The following is a 20163-nucleotide window of genomic DNA, read 5'->3' on the forward strand; positions in this document are numbered from 1 at the left end:
AGTTCTTCCCCATCCAGACCCGCACGGCCTCCAGGCAGCGAGACATCACATCAAGGGCATCGTTGGGGTGGTCTGGGGTGGAGATGTACAGCTGAGTATCATCAGCGTACAGATGGCACTTCACCCCAAAACCACGGATGATCTCACCCAGCGGCTTCACATAAATATTGAACAGGAGGGGCGAGAGGACTGACCCTTGCGGCACCCCCCATGTGAGACGCCTCGAGGTCGACCTCTGTCCCCCTGCCAACACAAACTGCGAGCGGTCGGAGAGGAAGGAGGAGAACCACCGCAAAACGGTGCCCCCTATTCCTAACCCCCTCAACCGCTGCAGCATGATACCATGGTCGATGGTGTCAAAAGCCGCTGAGAGATCTAATAGGACTAGGACAGAGGAGCAACCCCTGTCCCGAGCCCTCCAGAGATCATCCACCAACGCGACCAATGCCGTTTCTGTGCTGTACCCCCGCCTGAAGCCCGACTGGTACGGGTCTAGATAGATAGCTTCATCCAGGTGTCGGGAAAGTTGTCGTGCCACCACGCTCTCAACAACCTTCGCCACAAAACGAAGGTTGGAGACTGGACGATAGTTAGCTAATTCAGCCGGGTCCAGGGAAGGCTTCTTGAGGAGGGGCCTCACCACCGCCTCTTTCAAGGCGGCAGGAAAGATCTTGCAGTTTCAGCTGTATGTGCTATTAAGTGATCTACTTCAAAACAAAAATAGCAGAAGACACTTAAGATACACTTAGCTGTATTGAGGTTAGATCAGATTTTAACAGATTGGATTGGTTCGCTTATTTCAATACTATTCAGAAGATGCTTCAAGATAGTAAAAAATATTTGTCACCATTTACTCCAAGACACTTGCTTGGATTTAATTCACACTCTCAATAATTATATAAATAAACCCAGTGCTTCAATCTCCATCCAAGAAGTGAATTGAGTGACTGCAGTGATTTGAAGCAGGCTTAAATTCCAAGTAGTTTCTTACTGACTCAAAGATAAATGAATAGCACTTCAAACTGGCAGGGCCCGATGCCCAGAGTAGCAATAAATAATTAATAAAAAAATATAAAAAAATTTAAAAGACCAGTTTGGTCTACCTGTTAAAACACCAGACTAGAAACCAAGTCACTGAATTTTAGGCATAAAAGCCGGCTGGGTCACTCTCAGTCCAACCACCTCACAAGGTTGTTGTGGAGAAAATAGGATGGAAGATGTTATTAGGCATGTTTGCTGCCTTGAGTTTATAAAAATGGTAAAAGTGGGATATAAATGAATAAATAAGTAAATCAAAATAAGAAACTGCATGTTTTGAGATTTTGGTTTCTATCCTTCTGTTAGAGCAGATCTGTGTTACCAGTTTTAACTTTATACAGGTAGTCCTCCACTTACAACAGTTCACTTAATGACCATTTTCAAAGTTACAACAGCATTGAAAAAAATGACTTATGACCATTTTTCACACTTATGACCATTGCAGCATTCCCATGGTCACGTGATTTACATTCGGAAGCTTGACAACTGACTCACATTTATGACAATTGCAGTGTCCCAGGGTCATGTAATCCCCTTTTGCAACCTTCGGACAGGCAAAGTCAATGCGGAAACCATATTCACTTAACAACTGTGTTACTAATTTAACAACTGAAATTATTCACTTAACAACAGTGGCAAGAAAAATCATAAAATGGGGCAAAATTCACTTTCTCACTTAGCAACATAAATTTTGGGCTGAATTATGGTTGTAAATTGAGGACTACCTGTAGTCTTCTTCCACCAAAGGCTGCACAGTATTAATGGGAGTGGGAGTGGAACTTTACTGTCCAAAGATAACATTATGTTGTTTGCTCTAACAAAAGAGGGTAGGAAAAGAGCTATCCGAAAAGAACATAAATACCAGGATAGAAAAACAAATATTTGAAGGGACTGGATACCTCAGTTCTTTTCTTTTTGTTCGCATTAAAGGTACTCTTTTTTTGTTTTTAATTCAAAGTACTGAGCAATCTATCCCTCCTAAGAATATTTGTTTCACCATGGTTGCTTTGTCACCCATTTTTGAATAACCAAATGAATAACCATTCTCCCCCCACCCCCCGCCCCAAACATCTTAGGTATTGGGCCAGAACTCAAAACTGTATTCTGCTGTGTCTATGGAGATTCTCAGTCATCCAGGTCACGGTTATCCCAACGGTGCTTTTTTCCCCTTCTCTTTTCCAAGAGACAACTGGATTTTCTTGTTTTTCTTTGAAGACGCTTCTTCAGGTCTGAGAGGATGGTGGGGAAGTTGTTAAGAGCTACAATACTTCGCATACCAAAAATTCTTTATATATATTTGCAACCCAGATACGGAAACCTTAAATGATGACCAGGGCGAATTTGAAAGACCCTGAATTGAAAGAGAGTAAAATCAGTTCCCGTAGTTCAAGGCGACCAATGAACTCTTTCGGCCCCGTTTTTTATTTGTCGTCAGCCACGTGCTGGCCTCAGAACACAAGAAAGGTGGCACAGGATTGGCCCATACTTCCTTTAAAAAAGCAAACCCGCCCCTTCTTTACCCGCCGATTTCCCCGCAGGCGTGGTGCGAAATGGCGAGCTGTAGAGGCTCGCGCAACGCCTATTATTTCTTCGTGCTGGAGAAGCTGCCGGAACTGAAGCAGCAGGGTCTGGCTGTGACCAGCGTCGCCAATGCCATCCCGTATTGCTCCGATGCCTGGGCGGTGAGGGAGCGTGGCCGCGCCATCTCTTTCGGTCTTGGGACCTGAAGAGAAAAGTCCTGGGAATGGCCACCCCTCAACTTGCAAGGACCTGACCTGATATTTCCTTACTTGTTATGTATAGCGTCTTATAACGTAGTCCGACCCTTCCTAGTATACTACTAGGAAACCTTTATGTGGCCACTATGATTTTTTTTTTTTGGATAACGCTGGAAGACGCTTTAAAGTGAGGCAAATAGAGGTTGCAGGATTAAAACAGAATAAAGCCGTCGGATCTGGACGGCAAAAATCAGGCCGGTAGTTGATGACGGTTTTCTTTAGATTTTTTTTGCAGCTGAGATCTCGTAGCCATAGTTACAAAGTCTTTTTGAAACGGCGAATGAGCTTCGTGCTCGTTCGCTAAAAATGGTTTCTTCCTGAATTTAAGACATGTTATGTTCTTTGCTGCTTTCCAAGCCTTGCTGAAGAAAGCTGCAAAATTCGGACCCAGTGCTTAAAACTCTTTACACAACAGAACTGATCTGTGGAGACGTTTCCAAGCACTAATTTCCTGGCATTCAGCCATGCTGATGGAACTGGCAAAATTGTTTTGCAATTTGAGCAAGATTTGCTTCCCAAATATTTCTGCATTGCTAGAATTTTAATGTTAGCAATAGCAATTACACTATTATAAAGTAGAATTTTATTTTATTAGATTTTTAACCTGCCCTCATTATTTTATAAAACCTCAAGGTAGTCAACAAACCTAATACTCTGCCCTCTTCCTGTTTTCCCCAAAGGAGCTATCCTGGCAGGCATTGAGAGGATGTGACTGGCCCAAAATCATCCAACAGCTTTCATGCCTAAGGAAAGATAAAAACTCTGGTTTTGTATTTCTAGGCAGCACTAACTACTGTACAAAAACTGTTTCCTACTCAGTTTTGGTTCTAAAAACAAGATACATTACTCTTAAAATAACTACAGTTGGAATGATGTTTCAGCCTTCCACTGACAGTATTTATTCAGAATAAGATGCATTGATCTATTACATAACACTTGAGAAAGAGCACCATATTGAAGTTACTAAACCTACTCTAACATTTGACTACACTGAATGTTAGCATGTTTGACTTTCCCTAATGAGTACTGCCAAAAAACAACCTGTTGGATTAAGAAAGTGGATGATTTGGCAAAAAAACATTGAGAAAATAATGCAAGGATTTATGTAATTGTTTTTACTCCTAAGCTACTTAATGAAGAGCAAAAAGAAAAGTATGCAGAAATGGCTCGTCAGTGGAAAACTACTAAGTCAGAAGTAGCAGAAAAGGTAAATAGAAGAATGAAATATTTTAAGCCTGTAAATACAATTATTTTCAAGCACAATTGAGTTTAAATTGGGGAATAAGTAATAAAAATTACCTGTAGGTATGTAGAGAAAGGTACTGAGTAAAAGTTTTAGTTGGATGGATTCTACATTTTTCCCCATGTTTGTAATGGCAACCAGATTGGTCTAGATTTATCTCAAATAGTAGATTAAATCTTATAAAAATATGAAGATAGCTACGGAGATTGGTTATTTAGCAGTCTATGATTATGTGCTATCAAAATTGTTTTTAAATGCCTGATAACCACATAAATTTTCTCTATGATAATCTATCCATAACCGTTTTTTCAAGTCTCTCTAATAATGCACCTATTACCACTGTAATGGAGCCCATCCACCTTGCTGCTTGTAATTTTCTTCTTTCCATCTTTCACATTATTAGAGCCTTAATGTCATGTTTATACATTGCATTTTCCCTTGCTATGCTATTAAAAATAGAAGGAAAGTTACATAGCAAGGTTTCTAGTACAGTAAATGTGCGCTATAATTACTTCTAGGCCTTGCAAGGATATTCAGATTTACAAGAATAGAAGAAAAAATCTAAAATTAGAGATTTTACTGTCCTCCCATTCCTAAAGACTTTTTTGCTCAACCGAGGAAAGGAAAATGGCATGGCTACTATTCTGATAGCATAGGATATGTAGCTTAAAGCAATGTTTCTAGAAACTTAATTCATTTTAGTGAGCTGTCCAGCTTTCTTAATGAGTATCAGCTGTGTTGCGTTATGAAGGTATTATTATCTACACATAATAAATTAAATAATGCTACTATTATCTGCATTCACATATATATTCTCTGTCTATATGTGTGTGTGTGTGTGTGTGTGTATACACACACACACCCATGTACATATACACTATTCATTCCCATGAATGACAATTACATATACCCATAGTTCTTGATTTATAACCATAACAGAGCCTGGCTGTTAACAATCAAAAGTCATTATGGTTGTTAAATCAGGTGATCCTGTAGTCATCTCACTTAATGATCCCAGTTCCTGCTCTCCTTGTAATTAAGCGAACGTGGGCTGCTAAGAGGAGCATGTGGTGCCTCTAGTGGCAGAGGCCTAGTCCAGTATCCCATTGTTGTACTTCTCTGGATCATATATTGCCTCCTAGGGCCTCACCCATCCTAATGCACTCATGCTCTGCTTACCTTGGGCCTGCTTTCCCACCCCATTGAGTCCACACAGGCCTTCCCACCTTGTTGGGTCTAGCTGCAATGAATTATGGCCACTCTGAAATGGTGCCAGTTTCTTAGCTCTGCCCCATGGCCTCGGTACTATATAGGGAGGCCAAGGAATAGAGCAGTCACCTCCTTATTCTGAAGTTTATCTCCTGAATTCTCCAAAATGGCGCTGTCTTCTGGGATGGCATCAAACAGCCTCCATGTAGGAAGACCACACAATGGATCAGCTGCTTCCTGAAGGAATTCTAGAGAAAAAATTAAGTGCCAAGCCATGGTGGGAAGAAAGGTGTGAGACCCACCAGTGTAGAAAACAGGCCCAAGGCAGGATGGAGGAAGATAGTCTGCAGTCTGTCGTAAGGATGGATCAGTTGCCAAACACTTAGATTTTGTTCTAAGTGATGGCGTGACAGTGACTGTGACGGCGTTTGAGCAGCTGTAAACTTCAGGCAGAGGTCCTATATCCCTTCATTTATTGCTAACATAAGTTTGAACCATCACTTAAATGTTTGGAAGTTGAGGGTTTTCTTATAGTTCTGTGTAGTGTGTATCATGGCATAAGCTCAGTCAGTCCTGCGTGAGCTGCACTGGCTACCGGTGGCACTCCGGATACGTTTCAAGGTGCTGGTGCTCACCTATAAAGCCCTTCATGGCTTAGGCCCGGGGTACTTGCAGGACCATCTCCAGCCGTTCTCCCATCGTCCTGTGCACTCTCACAGAGTCGGCCTCCTCAGGGTGCTGTTGGCCAAACTGTCAGCTGACGACCCCCAGGGGGAGGGCGTTCTCTGTGGGAGCCCTGACCCTCTGGAATGGATTGCCCACTGAGCTCAGGACAGCCCCCGACCTTCTTTCCTTCCGCTGCAAGCTGAAGACGTGGCTCTTCCGCCAATTAAACTGATCCGTTTGGGGGTACACTGGTATAATTTTAAATCGTTTTTTAACTGGGTTATTGATTTTAATTTTGTATTGTATTGTGATTTGTATTGAAGTTGTCATTTTGTAAGCCGCCTTGAGTCCATAGGGAGAAAGGCGGCATATAAATCGCAATCAATCAATCAATCAATAAATAAATAAATAAATATGTTTCTCTGTATATTGTCAAATCAAACAGCACTGTGCCTAGAAGGGAACATTCTATATATGTTTTTTCTTGATTTGGTAAATATGAATGAATTTTTTTTTAGCCACGTAGAGAAGTCCCAGTACCGTTTCCTACTCAAAGTCAGGATATGATTCCTGTTACAAACCTTACAAGCCCATTTAAGTATGAACAAGGTAAAGTATAGTTTAAAGATAATCCATCTCTTGACCAGTTAAAGTAAGGCTTTAGTGTTCAAGAAATGTAGTAGCATGCTTAGAATAAAAGAGGCTTGATTATAGGATAGGTCAAGTAAAACTATTGAGCTGATGGGATAATTGCTATTAAATGAGTTTGAACAAATCGTAATTAGTATTGAAATAAGTAATTTTAACTTTGTGTTTTTGTTTACATTGATTGGTAACTGTTTAATCCTTATTTACATGACAGATTAAATCCATGAACTATTTTTAATTATAAATCATTTCATATTATTTGTGGTTTTACATTGTTTTGTTTTAACATTTAAATGTTTTAAGAATTTTAATAGAAGGGCAGAGATTGAGAAACAATACGAAATGTAACTTGAATAGCTAGGGCAATAAACCAGGATTTTAGTCAATGAAATGCAGACAATATTCAGTTTTCTAAAGGGAAAGCTAAAATCCTATATCAAGTATTTTAAAAGCTTTTAAATATACTGAAATGTTTTATGTTAAAATTTATTTTATTTATTAATGTGCCAACCATATCATCTAGAAGCAACTATACATATATTAGTATTAAATATTAATCACATAATAAAATATATTGCTAATTTGATTCAAATAATTTTTTCAGATGTGCTCGAAACTTCCTTCTACTTTCTGAATATCTTCAGTCATGGAATGTTGCCCCCTCACTGCAATAAGCGTTTCCTCCCTTGTGAAATTGGGTGTATCAAATATTCACTTAAGGATGGCATAATTGCAGAATTTCATCATTTTATAAATCCTGGTGAGTGTTGGAAAAAGCGGAGACTGAATTTGTTCCAATTTGTCTGAAAGTAGAAGGGGCATTCTAAAATAAGTAGGTTTCAGTTTGGTCAAGCAATCTGATTTAATAATTCCTACATACTAAAAAAAAAAAAAAATGGCCAAATAGGTTTGACAGTATTATTAGTGATGAATCAATCATGATCTAATAAACATTAGGTTGTCAAGAAAAAAGTATTTTGGCAGTGCAAATTTTCTATGATCTTAATTTATTTATTATCTCTTAAATCTGTCTGATGTCTTTCAAGAGAAATTAGGTAGTTCTCATTCAGCTACCACAAGAAGTTAACAATGACACTGAAAGAAGGACAGTAAATTATAGGTATTCAGGTAACAATTTTGCATTACACAAAGTCAATGAATGTATTTTGTTTGATTTTTGGCATTCTGCAGGAGAAGTACCACGGGGATTTCGGTTTCATTGCCAGGCTGCAGGTGAATATTGCACAAAAGCTGAAACAAAGATTTACTCAATAAATTTGAGTAAATTTTTACTCATTTTTTTCCTCATCACAGTTGGGTATTATATCAAATTTTCTGAAACATTTGATTTTACCTATATAACTTATTCTGTGTAGCATGCTTTTGTTAAGAAACTTTAGCAATTTCACAATTATATATCTTTTTTAAAACTTTCATTTAGTTTTTTTTAGCACTTATTGTGCCACTTGTATCATCTGATTTTCAGAATTGATTGAACATTGCATATTACATTTTTCAGTAAAATTCAAGCTAGAATTTTCCCCTGAATGATAAAGCAAACAGTGTTTATGGATAGTACTTTAAATCAATAATATAGCAGAGTTCAACTTTTAGAAAATCCTTATTTCAAAAATATGCCTTATATCAGGACATTTTATTCTACATTTATGATAAACATTTTTACTTGTTTATGAGATTAGTTTTGTTCTTATTGAATCTAAATGATTTTAATAAAAATCAAATTAATATATTTGAGCTTTCATCATAGAACTGATATATAGGTCTTGCAATCTATAAGTATAGTTAAGATTAGAATATGTACGAATGATACTTGTATCTTAAAATATTTCAAATGTTCCCTTAGGTGATGCTACCCATAAAATTCCCATATCTGGTTTTGATATTGCAACTGCAAGTTACTCAGTTGTGTTGCATGACCTATATGAGTTCATCAAACCACAAAGGGGCAACTGGCCATCTGTACATTGTAAGGTACATTAACTTGACATTCAAATTTCTAAGAAGTAATTGAATAAGAATATCCATCCAAATATGTTTCCACATAGAGGAATTCAGCCACAGGGATAAAACCTTTTGCTTACATTTATTAATTAAAAGGCATTTGATCAGTTATTCATCTAATCTGAGCCTTCAGATTAGGCTCGTTAAAAAAAATTCTTGGCTATCTTGTTCCTCAAACATTTAAGAGTAGATAGGTGTCTAATGTTTCTACCATTATTAAACTATTCTAAGCCTTGCTAACCTCATGTAAACTAAGGTCAAATTTTGACCACTACATCTCCAATATTTGATCCACTATTATTAAAAGACTCACGTAGGTATCAAAATAGTTTCCATTTAAGTTCATGTACCGGTATCTATCCATCTTATCTGTCTTTATATTTTACATTTCTGCACTGTCCATCTTCCTCAAAGAAGGACTCTGGACAGTGTACAGTAAAGAATCAAAATATAAAACACTATATAAAATTGAAATGTTAAGTTAAAATTATAAAATTTTCAAACAGGCAAAAATAATTAAATCCTGTTAAAAATTAGTTGACAAAGGCATAAGAAGCCAATCATTCTAATAACTTATTCCATGATTTTGAACAGTTAGTTTGTGCAATCCATTAGTAGTTTATACATTACTATTTCTATATTGTACATAATTATTTGTATTGCTGTTTGGAGATTTTGTGGCTGTTGATCCATATGTAAAGAATGCATCAAATGACATTTTAATTAATGTTATTGTGAAGGTGATCTAATTAAGTAAATTAGAGCCATAATAGATTTAAGAGAAAGCATGTACTTCTGTTTCTCGTCAGTATCTATGTACTGAATAAAAAAATATTTAATTCCAAATTTTTATTTTTGTAGTCTGATGATCACTTCAGAGTTAACTGGTGTCTAAAATATATGGCTAAAGAAACAGGTAAGAAATCTGCTACCTTTATAATAGAGAAAATATTGTTAACAAATATTTTGTAATATTCTTGATGTTGAAATTTATTTTCCTAATAGGCAGCATCAATCATCTACAGCTTTTAAATGTGGAGGATCTTGTTGTGGAGCTGTATTATAAAAAACTTCAAAAAGAACCTTCTAAAACTTGGGTGTGTAACATACTGGATGCTTCCATGTGGGATTACTCAGGAAATACTAGGTATGTTTTTAATCTTCTCCCTTTTTTTTCTACATTCCGAAAAAGCTATAAACTTGTACATCTCTGTTTAGCAATGTTTTATCTACTATAAATAACATTTTTTTTCAAATTACACTTTAATTTAGTTTGGATGGTTCTTTATCTTACTGCATAATGTTCATAGAAATAATTACTTCAGTTTGTATCCTGAAACACTCAGAACAGTGGTGAAATCTAGAATTTGTTACTACTGGTTCTGTGGGCGTGGCTTGGTAGTGGTGGGGTAAATGTGACTGTGTGGGCGTGGCTTTTCTTTTTTCTTTTAAAACCATTTTTTTACAACGAATTTGGCGAAGAGGTTGTAAAAAAAAATGCTTTCAAAAGGCTCTGACGATTCCAGCTGAGTTGCCTGACTGGCAGAGGCTTTTTTAAAAAACCTCTGCCGATCAGACAAGTCAGCTTGGATCGTCAGAGGCATTTAAAAGAAAAAAAGGGGTTTTTTCTTTTAAAAGCCTTTGACGATCCCAGCTGAGCCGCGCGATCATCAGAGGCTTTTTTTGGCCGAAGAGGTTGTAGAAAAAATGCTTTTAAAAGTAAAAAAAAAAAAAGCCTCTGATGATTGTGCGGCTCAGCTGGGCATGGGGGGGGCAGGGATTTTTGCTACCAGTTCTCCGAACCACCCGCCACTATCGCTACTGGATCAGGCGATCTGGTCCGAACCGAGAGCATTTCACCCCTGTCTCAGAATATACAAAACCATTAGCAGGGGAATATAGTACTTTTAAAATTATGAAGGGATACATAATTCCTATGACCAGAGAGGGAAAAAAATCTTACTTCAAGTAATTGAATTTAATACTTGATAGTTAAGATTTCCAAAGATACTACACTGATGTGATAATTGCTTGGCGACCAGCATGCATTTATGACTACTGCACTACCCCACATTCATTTCCTCCTTCCCTGCCCACTTCAGTTCCACCCCCCCACCTATTCCCCCCCCCCCATATCTCTGTTTCTTTGGCTGCCCTATATAGCACAACTGAGATGAAGAAGCCACTTCTGCTGTTGCCTCTCTGCTGCCATCCCCTCTGTCCCCAGCTGACCTTTGTTGTTGTCTTTGCTTTGTCTCTCCTCTGCTGGACTCATCAACACCAACCAGCCTCAAGATCTTCTGCATGGGGCCTCTATCAGTCATGCGTTGCAGTGACTGCCTAACTGCCAGGTCCTAGTGGACTTACTCTGTTTCATCAGTCTTAGTTCCTTGCAAAAATACCCCCTCTTTGCTACTAGGATGAAGAATCATCCAGGCCAGCAGTGGCATGGAGAACTTGTAGTCCTGTCCTGGTGTGCAGTAGGATCCAGAGAGCTGCTCTCTAGATAGCTTCCTCTTTTGTGCAGGGCAGCAATAGAACTTTGTGCAGAGCATGTAGAGCCCCTAGGATAGTGACCAGATAAGATTGCTGATACCTGGCAGGCCTACCAGGAGCCCTAAAACCAAGGTGACAGGGTGTGGGAGAATTGAATCCAGTGGCCACTGTATGAAAGTTGGCAGAGTCCAGTGGAGGCAAAGTAGACCAAGGTTACTTGGGGCAATGGGGAAGAGCAGCAGCAGATAGGTGGCAGAATACAGTGCCTATCATCTTATATTTTTGTATTCTATGATTTAATCAGATGTTTAATAGGAATAGCACTTAGACTTATATACTGCTTTATAGTGCTTTACAGCCCTCTCTAAGCGGTTTACAGAGTCAGCATATTGTCCCCAAAATTTGAGTCCTCATTTTACCCACCCTGGCGGGATGGAAGGCTGAGTCAACCTTGAGCCTGGTGAAATTTGAACTGGCAGGCAGTCAGCAGAAGTAGCCTGCAGTACTGCATTCTAATCACTGCGCCCACCGTGCTTTAAAGACTAAAAAATGGCAGATACGGGGAAGGAGATAAGTTGGTGGAAAAGTTGAAATGGAGAAGCAGTCCATGCAGGGCAGGGAAAAGTGTGAGATCCTTGCCTAACAACTATATCCAGGACTGCTGTTAGTAAGTAGCCCTCTCATGTGATGTTTTACTTAACTGCTTCACTTACCGACAGAAGTTGTAACCCAAGAATTACCTGTATTCATGACTGGAATTGGGTAAAAAAGTCTAGTAGTGAAGTACAGGACCTAAATTTCTCTGGGCAAAAGCACTGTCTCTGTTTAAGGCAGTGCTTCCGAAATCTGGGGAAATTACCTCAAATTGGGTAAAAATAGTTTTTCTTTAGATAGCAACAACTTATTACCCATCATAACAGGCATATTTAACTTGACGTAAAGATTGCAACATGGACTAAAATATATTAGAAAATTCTCCCAAAGTATTCCTATTAAGATGAAAATCAATGAAATTATCAATGGTGATTTGTTAAAATAATGTAAAGATCATTCAGTAATATTGTTTTTAATGATTCAGGTTATCCTCAAATTAACAACCATTCATTTAACAACTGTTCAAAGTTATGACAATGCTCAGAGAAAGTACTTACTATCAGTTTTTGAAGTATGATAGGACTTTCTGATAAGTGATTTTGGATAATGAAAAAAAAAGTTTGGAAAGGAGTGGTTTAAGGGATTTAACAAAACAGTCAAAACGAGTATGTTTTAATCCGCTAAACAGTTCCAAATTATACATAGAATGTTATACATAGAGTGAACAACTAATAATTACAGTGAGAGTTGCTTTAGTTATTTTTTCAACAGAACTGCAATACTTAGATATATTAGATAGTGTATGTGTAAAATATGTATACATGTATATTTTAAATTTACTTTTTTAGCAAGTTTCATGTTTTGATGCACAAAATATTGGGATTAACGAAAGTAGATTTGATTTTAGCACTCTGGAATTTTAAAGACCTAGACTTTGAGATGCTTTTGAAAATGTTTAAAAATCTTGAACTATGTAAATAGAAAATTGCAAGACTACCCTGTACTGAAAAGGTGTTGATACCCATGCATTAGCTCGACAATATTAATTTTTTAACATTTCAAATTCTGTTTTATTGATGTGTATTTGAAATTCTGGATTCATTATGAAAATATGGCATTTGTTTAGGTGTCAGTGGCATGAAAAAAATGATATTGTATTCTGTGCTCTTGCTACATGCAAGAAAATTGCGTAAGTATACATTTACTTTCTATAAAGCTTTTGCACTTTGGTTAAAAATAAAAAGGTGTTCAGTATACTAGTTAAGGAAACAAGCTAGAAACTGAGCGATTGTGTGTTCTAGTTCTACCTTACACACCTTGGCCCAATCACATTCTTTCAGCCCTTGGAAGAAGGCAATGGCAAACCATATCTGAAAAATCTTGCCAAGAAAACTGTAGGAACTTATCCAAGCAGTCTCTAACAATCAGACACAATTGAATGGAAGAAGAAGAAAAAAAATTACTTCTGGAATAGCATGTTAGCTGTGTGGTGTCTGCGGTTATTTTGCAAATAATTTGTGGACTTTTATGACAATCAGCAATTATCTTAAGGTTCTGCTATTTTTATATTGTTGGTGATATTATAGAAAGAATATATTTTAAGTTAATCTAAATAAAATCAATGCTATGATTCAGGGAATCATTCCTAATGATGGAATTTGACTTCTCGATGCTTTCAAATCCCTAGAGCAGATTTTGAGAGGATGTGGGAGCACAAGAAGGAAGAGAGGATTCAAAAACGTTGTGTGAACAAAACTTTGTTGCTAAATTCTACCCAAGGTTTTTAATCTTAAATTTCCAAATGTAAAGTGCTAGTCAACTGCTAGGCTTCTATTATCAGTAATGTTAAATGTTAAGTAAGAGGATATATCTATAATTTGTGGCATCCTGATTGCTTTCTTTCTTTTTAGTTAAACACTTCGTGAATTTATATATATAAGTGTAATGTGTGTAAGTGTATATTATGAAATTTATTTCTCATTGCTATAAAAAGTATTATCTGAGTATCCTTCAGATAAATTGAGCACTTGAATCTCTATCTATTTAGCCAAATGTTATTCTAGATAAGATTTCTTAGAGTTGAACTCTGGGGTGCAGCTACAGGGCTACGTGTAGGAGTTTGCAGACCATGTCAGACAAAATTACTTGGATTTATTTCCGGTTAGATGCCATCTTGGTACAGGTCATATTATTTATATTAATTACATGTGGATTTCTCTTCAGCCATGACAGTGACACAGTTTGTCTCAATATGTGCTTTTGCTATTCAATTTAGATACTGCATCAGCAATTCTCTAGCAAATATGTATGAAATCCAATTAACTGCATCTCATTTACCACTAACTGAGAAGAACTGCAAGAGCATAACAAACCCTAAGATGATAGTGCTGGATGCTGGACGCTTCCAGGTCAATTTTCTAATTTAACTGTTTTTCTTTCTTCTGTTATACTGCTTATTTTATTGGAATGTGTGGTGTGAGTGTGTGAGAGAGACATAATGAAAATGAGTGTGATTGTTGAGGTTATGCTTTAAAGTCATACTGTAAAGTCTTCAGCCAAGTATTTTCCCCCTTTGAAATTTCTCAATTTCTTCATGTTTTCCATGAAGAACTTCCATTGGAAGTTATCAGCGCTTCATATGGGGTCCTGCTAATATATAAAGCGAGTCTTAATTAACAAATAATATCAAAGTTTGGTTCTTTCATTCATTTCATAAAATGATCCAGTATCCCCCCCTGTTCAAGCAATTCGTTTAAAACAATCTATGGCCAATTGTTGTGAACACTTCATTAAACAATCAGGACTAATTTGGGACAGCTATGTCCTTTATGAATCTCATATTTCCTTTGCCTAGTTACAGTGAAGTTGTTAACGAGAAGATTTCAGAAGCATATGATTTACAACTCTGTAGAGATAATCTACAGATTATATATAACTCTGGATTAAAGTGTTGAGTTCTTAGTCTTCTCTGTGCTTGGTTGCAGATAATATACTGTTAACTATAATGTTAACTATAGTGTTAATATACTATTTTGAAATGTCATCCTGTGATATAACTTTATGAGTGCTGCTTAAAATTGTCGAGTAAATCACAGAAAACCTCAGAAAAACACCCAGGGAACTCCAGGCGACTTTTATTTTGGGTAAATTCTGTGTCATCACTCCATTCTCAGTAAACCACTGGGTAAAAATAGGATTCATGGGAAAATAGGAAGGCAGAAGCCATCACTCATTAACAGTATTGCCACTTGACTGAAGTTCACCATAAAAAATGTTTTGTTGAACCTTTCAACTTTGGAAAAATGGTCTATGGAAAAGTGAATATTGTTTCACAATATTGAAAGTTCAAAGTTTCATGAACTTTGGTATTATATTTTTTGTAGACTCTGTTGAGTTTTAGTATTTGAAGATATGTTATTTATGTTTCTACTTTTAATAATTATTTCAAGATGTTTTACTACTAATAGTACAATAAGTTGTTTTGGAAAATATGCATTTCAAGATATCAGTTCGAAAGTAGGTTAATGGTTTTGGTTGTTGGCATACTGAAGTTCCTTAACTATTAAATCCACTTCGCCTTTCTTTGCAAAAATACCTTGAAGACCTAGTGAATGAGGTAGGAAAGGGAAAGCTTGGAAATTTCAGTCTCTTTATAGCATGCATATATATTGGTGATCTTGTGTTTGAATTGCAGAAAGGGAAAGTCGAAAGCACTGGAAATGATAGTTATTTCAGATCACTTAATAAGGATCATGATGCCACACCTTGTAGTGGTAAGTAGAGATTTATTTTGCATCTTCAGATGTGAGGATAACATACTACTCCTTAAAAAAAACTGATTGAAATCTAATAAAATGTATCCTAATTGAAGTATACAGGTGAAACTCGAAAAATTAGAATATTGTGCAAAAGTTCATTTATTTCAGTAATGCAACTTAAAAGGTGAAACTAATAGATAGACTCATTACATGCAAAGTGAGAAGGTTCAAGCCTTGATTTGTCATAATTTGTATGATTATGGCTTACAGCTCATGAAAACCCCAAATTCACAATCTCAGAAAATTAGAATATTGTGAAAAGGTTCAATATTCTAGGCTCAAAGTGTCCCACTCTAATCAGCTAATTAAGCCATGACACCTGCAAAGGGTTCCTGAGCCTTTAAATTGTCTCTCAGTCTGGTTCAGTAGGAATCACAATCATGGCAAAGACTGCTGACCTGACAGTTGTGCAGACAACCATCATTGACCTCCTCCATAAGGAAGGAAAGCCTCAAAAGGTAATTGCAAAAGAAGTTGGATGTTCCCAAAGTGCTGTATCAAAGCACATTAATAGAAAGTTATGTGGAAGGAAAAAATGTGGAAGAAAACGGTGCACAAGTAGCAGGGATGACCGCAGCCTGGAGAGGATTGTCAGGAAAAGGCCATTCAAAAGTGTTGGGAACTTTCACAAGGAATGGACTGAGGCTGGAGTCAGTGCATCAAGAGCCACCACACACAGACGGATCCTGGACATGGGCTTCAAATGTCGTATTCCTCTTGTCAAGCCGCTCCTGAACAACAAACAATGTCAAAAGCGTCTTATCTGGGCTAAAGAAAAAAAGAAATGATCTGTTGCTCAGTGGTCCAAAGTCCTCTTTTCTGATGAGAGCAACTTTTGCATCTCATTTGGAAACCAAGGACCCAGAGTCTGGAGGAAGAATGGAGAGCCACACACTGCAAGATTCTTGAAGTCCAGTGTGAAGTTTCCACAGTCTGTGTTGATTTGGGGAGCCATGTCATCTGCTGGTGTTGGTCCCCTGTGCTTCATTAAGTCAGGGTCAACGCAGCCGTCTACCAGGAGATTTTGGAGCACTTCATGCTTCCTTCCGCAGATGAGCTTTATGGGATGTTGACTTCATTTTCCAGCAGGACTTGACACCTGCTCACACTGCCAAAAGTACCAAAACCTGGTTCAATGACCATGGGATTACTGTGCTTGATTGGCCAGCAAACTCGCCTGACCTGAACCCCATAGAGAATCTATGGGGCATTGCCAAGAGAAAGATGAGAGACATGAGACCGAACAATGCAGCAAAGCTGAAGGCCGCTATTGAAGCATCTTGGTCTTCCATAACACCTCAGCGGTGCCACAGGCTGATAGCATCCATGCCACGCCGCATTGAGGCAGTAATTGATGCAAAAGAGGCCCAAACCAAATATTGAGTACATATGCATGCTTATACTTTTCAGAGATCCAATATTGTTCTATGTACAGTCCTTGTTTTATTGATTCCATGTAATATTCTAATTTTCTGAGATTGTGAATTTGGGGTTTTCATGAGCTGTATTTATTTATTTATTATTAAATTTATTTATTTATTAAATTTATATACCGCCCTATTCCTAAGGGACTCAGGGCGGTGAACAGCGAACGATAAAAATACATGTAATACAAACGTTAATAATAAAAAACCAATTAAAATATACTAAACATTCTGGTCCTAGATAATTCAAGACATCCCAGTTTAAAATAAAATCAAAAAGCAATATAAAGGGAAAGTTAGGCCAGGCCGGCCTGCTGAAACAGGAATGTTTTGAGGGCACGGCGGAAAGTGCGCAGATCCGGAATCTTCTGTATCTCTGGGGGGAGCTCGTTCCAGATGGTGGGTGCCCTCACAGAAAAGGCTCTCCCCCTGGGGGCCGCCAGTCGACATTGTTTGGCTGATGGCACCCTGAGAAGCCCCTCTCTATGGGAGCGTACTGGGCGGTGAGAGGCTATTGGTGGCAGAAGGCGGTCTCGTAAGTACCCCGGTCCTAAGCCATGGAGCGCTCTAAAGGTGGTAACTAAGACCTTGAAGCGCACCCGGAAGACCACAGGGAGCCAGTGCAGCTCGCGCAGGAGGGGAGCCACATGGGAGCGCCATGCTGCTCCCATAACTACCCGCGCGGCCGCATTCTGGACCAGCTGGAGCCTCCGGGTGCTCCTCAAGGGGAGCCCCATGTAGAGAGCATTACAGTAGTCCAGGCGTGAAGTGACGAGGGCATGAGTGACTGTTTTTAAGGAGTCCCGATCCAGAAAGGGACGCAACTGGCAAATCAGGCGAACCTGATAAAAAGATCTCCCGGCCACAGCCGTCAAGTGTTCTTCTAAAGTCAGCCGTGAGTCCAAGAGGACGCCTAAGTTGCGAACCTTCTCCGTGGGGGGCAATGACTCATCCCCAATAGTCAGTGATGGCACCAATTGACTATATCGGGACGTCGGAAACCACAGCCACTCGGTCTTGGATGGGTTGAGCCTGAGTCTGTTCCTCCCCATCCAGATCCGTACAGCCTCCAGGCACTGGGACATCACTTTAAGGGCATCATTGGGGTGGTCCGGGGTGGAGATGTATAGCTGAGTATCATCAGCATACTGATGATACTTCACCCCAAAACCACGGATGATCTCACCCAGCGGCTTCACATAAATGTTGAACAGAAGGGGCGAGAGGACCAACCCTTGTGGCACCCCACATACAAGGGGCCTCGGGGTCGACCTCTGCCCCCCTGTCAACACAGACTGCGACCGATCAGAGAGAAAGGAGGAGAACCACCGCAACACGGTGCCCCCCACCCCTAACTCTTCCAACCGGTGCAGCATGATACCATGGTCGATGGTATCAAAAGCTGCTGAGAGGTCTAATAGGACCAGGATAGAGGAGCAACCCCTGTCCCAGGCCCTCCAGAGATCATCTACCAATGCGACCAATGCCGTTTCCGTGCTGTATCCAGGCCTGAAGCCCGACTGGAACGGCTGTAAGCCATAATCATCAAAATTATAACAAATCAAGGCTTGAACTATCTCGCTTTGCATGTAATGAGACTATCTCATACCTTTTAAGTTGCATTACTGAAATAAATGAACTTTTGCACGATATTCTAATTTTTTGAGTTTCACCTGTATTCTTAAGTATGTCAGGATTTAATAAGCTTTATCTACTAAAGCTTAAATTGGGCAGGGTTCATACAAATAATAAAATTATTCTAGTTGCTAAAAGTTTGAAAAATAACTAAATTAAATTATAGCTAATTCCTGATAATTATTTAACATAATTATTTAATTAACATTATTTAAATCATGTAGTATGGTTGTAAATTTTTAGAAGGTCAGACATTTGGAAGGCTTTGAGGGAGGTATAGGTTGTGCATTTCTAGTCTTTTTCTTTGGAAGAAAATGTAAGCAGTTGATGGTACTGTTCTGGCAAAAGGTGTTAAATAAAGTAAACTGCTTCCTGCTTCATTCTTTGGCATTACCATAATAGCTGCATTTTCAGAGAAATCTGAGAAACTACCTTCTCCCCTCCGTTCCCATGGTTGGGAACGCAGACTAGCTGTACTCAATCACAAATAAGTATATTGTATTGTTGACCAATTGTATTTACTGGCACCTCAGCTAAACTTGCTATTTCTTGAACAAATAAAAATATTACAATAATTCCGAATAATTCTAAATATAACTGTTTGAAGTTCAGTTACCCAATGTGGTTATATTAGCTTTAGCTTCAAGATAGCATTTAGCCAGTTTTGTCTCTGCTAGGAAATTAATTGGGTCAGGTTTGGTTAGTATTTGGACTATAGGAAACTATTGGACTATAGGACACAAGTCAGATAGCTAAGTGAGAAAATCGCAACTCATTCTGGAAGAAGCCAGTGGTAAGCCATTTCCAAGAAAACGTAATAGTTGTGTCTATATCATCACAAGAACTGAACAATTTTAGTGTATCTTTCTTATCTGCCCATTTTGAAAAAAAATATTCCATTCCTTATCTGCTAAAGTTTTGTGGAATAGAGGTTCTTTTTATTTCCTATGCTTACTTATTTTCAATTGTGATGGATGAGTATGTATGTGTGTTAAATTTGTATAAATATAAGTTCTTTGTAATTCTGTGTAAAGTAGGGCTGTCAAACTCCTGGCCCACGGACCGGATGGGTCACATGCTGGCCACACCCACACCCAGTTTAGCTGCCATGACAATGTGAGTTTGACCCCTGGTGTAAAGCAATGTAGTTTATATATTGACAGCAGTGCATTTTTTAAAGGTGTAATTCCTTCAGGAGTGAAAACGATGCATACACCCATCCCTAGAAGTGGAAGAGGAATCGCACAGTTTTTGGAAAGCACCTTCAAGTAGTCCAACACTTAGAAGCATTCAATGCTTCTGTGTATGTGATTATAATTATCATTAGATAATTAATGTTACATTTATCTGCTATATAATTTTTATGAAATTTATGTTATATTTTTATGAAAAAAATCATTTGGGAAAATTTTGTTCTTAAAGTAACATGTTTTAGTTGCTGTAAGGCAGGCTGTGATGAATATTTCTCTGATTAGGAATGTTTAATGAAAATTAGAGTAGACTGACTAGTGAAATCAGTGACTAATTTTTCAAGCAATGCTTTGATTGCTAAGGCCTATAGTACATTATTCAGAAAACAAAGCTTACCCACC

At 38.2% G+C, this 20163-nt stretch overlaps 1 protein-coding gene across 1 annotated transcript; it reads left to right on the forward strand.

Moving 5' to 3' along the window:
• Window positions 1–2588: 2588 nt before the first annotated feature.
• On the forward strand, window positions 2589–19843 carry MAEL (maelstrom spermatogenic transposon silencer). Its single transcript, XM_070943720.1, has 12 exons — window positions 2589–2720; window positions 3943–4023; window positions 6453–6543; window positions 7187–7342; window positions 7774–7815; window positions 8447–8574; window positions 9466–9520; window positions 9610–9751; window positions 12821–12883; window positions 13970–14102; window positions 15389–15467; window positions 19752–19843. The coding sequence occupies exons 1-12, from the start codon at window positions 2589–2591 to the stop codon at window positions 19841–19843; spliced, it is 1194 nt and encodes a 397-aa protein (XP_070799821.1).
• The last annotated feature ends 320 nt before the right edge of the window (window positions 19844–20163 follow it).

Source organism: Pituophis catenifer, unplaced genomic scaffold (assembly GCF_029215685.1).
Source record: "Pituophis catenifer annectens isolate HBS135680 unplaced genomic scaffold, rPitCat1.0.hap2 SCAF_4, whole genome shotgun sequence".
In the NCBI taxonomy this organism is placed as follows: Eukaryota; Metazoa; Chordata; class Lepidosauria; order Squamata; family Colubridae; genus Pituophis; species Pituophis catenifer.